We start from the raw sequence: 3119 nt of genomic DNA, 5'->3' as shown, positions 1-3119 counted from the left end.
TCGTGCTTGCTACACCAGTGTCTTTCATACTCCTGTGTCATACAGTTCAGATGAGTCGAGGACTTGCGGAGAGGTAGTTCTCTAGTGGTGATACGCCGGGGATCTGACCTTTTTGTTGTCGGCTATCGTGAGACCTGTCTTCCGCGAGCAAGCGCCTTACGTTGTCCTTCGAAGCGCTCCTCGACGGAGCAAATTCATGCGGGATTTATACCAATAGGGCCGACTCGGAAGAAGATCGGACACCCATGTTTTTACGCTGCACTTGCGATAACGTAACAACCCGGTAGGCTGCTTATCTCAACTGTTTTATTACAGGTTACCGTGTTCGTCTACAGTCCCCAGAAACGCAATGCGTTCCTCTCATCGTGCTCGTCTCAAGACGACCATCACAAGCACGTGCGCGCTCTAATGTGGTGACAATGTGACGCCGCTCAATTCTCGCTTATGCTCTGCTCGTTTGTATTGTGTGTTGAAACTGAGCTGCCAACAACATTTGATGGCTCCGTGCATTAGCCGGCGCCTCAAGGATTCCTGTGTGATAGACGCCAGTGACACGCCGACGTCTGTTTTTTGCATGCTCGGCAGTTCGTCCGGTTAGAACTGACAGCATGCCTGGTAACAATATAATGGCTGGAAGCGTTGAAACGGTCCTCACGGACTTCACGCACGGTGTCGCGCCAGAATTGCGTTTCTGATTTCAGCAGCGTTTTTGCACACTTGCAGCGGCAAGAAGCAACTCAGAAAAGGCTGGTCAATCTATTTAGGTTAGGCACCCAGCAGTAGCTTTGACCTTTTCGTTTGTTTTTTGGCATGCGTCATCAGGTGCCTTGTGGTCCGTACCTCTATCCCATTCAATCTCAGAACAGAACTCAAGGAGTAGAAATGCCGACCTGTCATTTTCAGCGTGCTACGGAAGAGAGGTCAAGTATGACGGCGTCTTTCCCGCTTGACCCGTGTTATTTCCTTAGATTCTTGTCAAATTATAAAGCGTATACTAATCAATTGACTATAATTGTCTTATTGGTTATCAGGTGGCGACACACGGAGCAGCCCGTCGAATCATATTGTGACGCTGCTGCTGGTCCTGTTACGTGCTTCGAACATACGTACATACATTGGTCGCGAACAGCACCGACCGAGAAGGTAAATTAACGAACGAAGATGGACTTCCGACCCTACAATGAAAAAAAAAGCGAATGAATTCACGCATGTCCCGGATGTACATGCTCACAATGGCGCCAAGTGTTGGCAGATATACGCGGTTGACGCATGTTGTCAGTGAGACGCCGGAAAGAAGATGCACGAGATCAAATTGACTTCTCTCGCGGATGTTGTTCGGCGATATAAATCAAGTGAAAAGAGAAAAAACGAAACACACTGCAAGAGGGCATAACATGGATTTGGAGGGACCCCCCAGTAAGACGACCCTCCTAGGGCGTCTAGCTCAAATGGTAGAGCGCTCGCTTAGCATGCGAGAGGTAATGGGATCGATACCCATGTCGTCCAGTTCTTTTCCGAAATTCCAACTCATTGCGACACTTTTAAACTGCTTCGATGTTCCGAAAATGTCCGGCCTCTCATCTGATACGTCTTGCTGACACGGGCCGAAATAGAAAACTCTACTTGCTCTCTGTGGCTGCGTCATATTGCGCCATATCGTGTGTACGGCAACGGAGTCAGCCGGATGAACAGCTGCTGTTGACGATTCTGTCCTATTTTCAATTCACGATGAAAATACTATGAAAAATAGTATGTAGACGTTTTGCTGTAAATGAAGAAATATGCAGAGAAACTCGTATCACATGTCGCTGCAAGCCGCCACTAGATCGTCCACAAACCGGTTCCGCTCAGTTGGCTTTCGTACCATCCGGGCAAGCGCACACAACGGGTCTAGACCGCAGCCTCCTGACTTCACAAATCTCGAAGTAAGCAGGCTCACTCCTAATTTTCCTCAAGAACCATAAGCATCTACCGCCGAGCTGCAACAGTGAGCTCGCCTGTATTCCTCAACCCGCCCTACGACGTCACCCCCGCGACCGCGGAAATCTGGGTTTTGGATCACGAATCAGTTGACCTGTCCTCCGCTCTAGAGTCCACTGCATTGAACCGGGAACATTTTTATCGGCTCTACAAGTTTGGAATACGCATGTGTCCGTTCCTTCACCAAGTAACTGCGTCAGTCGTGTCTGTTTTAACTCAGTAACGCGGCAGTGTCGTCCTAGCGCTAGTTGCCTGAAAAGAGGATTAATGTCGGGAAGACACACCTGCAGACCCTCCGAAATCTGGAAACTCGGTGCCACGATTCCTTGCAAGCACTTGTTGTAATCGATGCAGGCAGTAGTTCGACGAGGACGAATGTTTTCTTGGCGAAAACCCGGTCATGTCCAAATAGAGGCCGTAGCATTGACCCAGACAGTATTCGACTCATCCGCGAGGGTAAACTGTTCACAGGACTTCGTGTAGTTTTAGAAGAGTGGCTGGACACTTACGCTGGAAAGGACTGGGAGTCGAGGCCCGTTGATGCCAGACTTCTCTTCCAGTACGTCCCTCAGATGCACGAGGGGCGAAGAAACTCATGCAACTCTTGGAAGAAGACACGGTTGCCATTTTGGACTCACAGCTCAATGAGAAACAAAAGGTCCAGGTCAAGGCGTTGGGCATTCCAGTAATGCTTTGCAGCACAGCAGGAGTTCGCGACTTCCACGAATGGTACCGCGACGCCCTCTTTGTCCTTTTGCGTCACCTCATCAACAATCCGTCGCCTGCACACGGATACAAATTCTTCACCAATCCTTTCTGGACACGACCGATCACAGGAGCTGAGGAAGGCCTCTTCGCGTTTATCACGCTCAACCACCTGTCCAGACGGCTAGGCGAAGACCCAGCTAGGTGCATGATTGATGAATACGGGGTGAAGCATTGCCGCAATGACCTTGCTGGCGTGGTCGAGGTTGGGGGTGCTTCTGCTCAAATTGTCTTTCCACTACAGGAAGGTACCGTCCTGCCCTCTTCGGTCCGTGCCGTCAACCTGCAGCGCGAACGCCTTCTCCCAGAACGTTATCCAAGTGCCGACGTCGTGTCAGTTTCGTTTATGCAGCTGGGTAGGCCAGTCCGCAGGA

At 50.2% G+C, this 3119-nt stretch overlaps 1 protein-coding gene and 1 non-coding gene across 2 annotated transcripts in view; both read left to right on the top strand.

The window, feature by feature from the left end:
* Nucleotides 1-3119, top strand: part of TGME49_277270 (NTPase II) — a gene marked incomplete at both ends in the record, with an annotated part of 4724 nt that extends 1605 nt beyond the window's left edge. The window contains one exon of the mRNA XM_018781766.1: nt 2639-3119. Within this exon, the coding sequence (XP_018635170.1) occupies nt 2639-3119 (481 nt within the window). The remainder of the gene's footprint in view (nt 1-2638) is intronic.
* On the top strand, nt 1434-1506 carry TGME49_277265. The gene has a single exon. It is a non-coding gene; the product is annotated as a tRNA-Ala (tRNA).

This window comes from Toxoplasma gondii, chromosome XII (assembly GCF_000006565.2).
Source record: "Toxoplasma gondii ME49 chromosome XII, whole genome shotgun sequence".
Classification (NCBI taxonomy): domain Eukaryota; phylum Apicomplexa; class Conoidasida; order Eucoccidiorida; family Sarcocystidae; genus Toxoplasma; species Toxoplasma gondii.
Note: the sequence above shows the minus strand (reverse complement) of the source record. Positions and strands in the feature narration are given on the sequence as shown.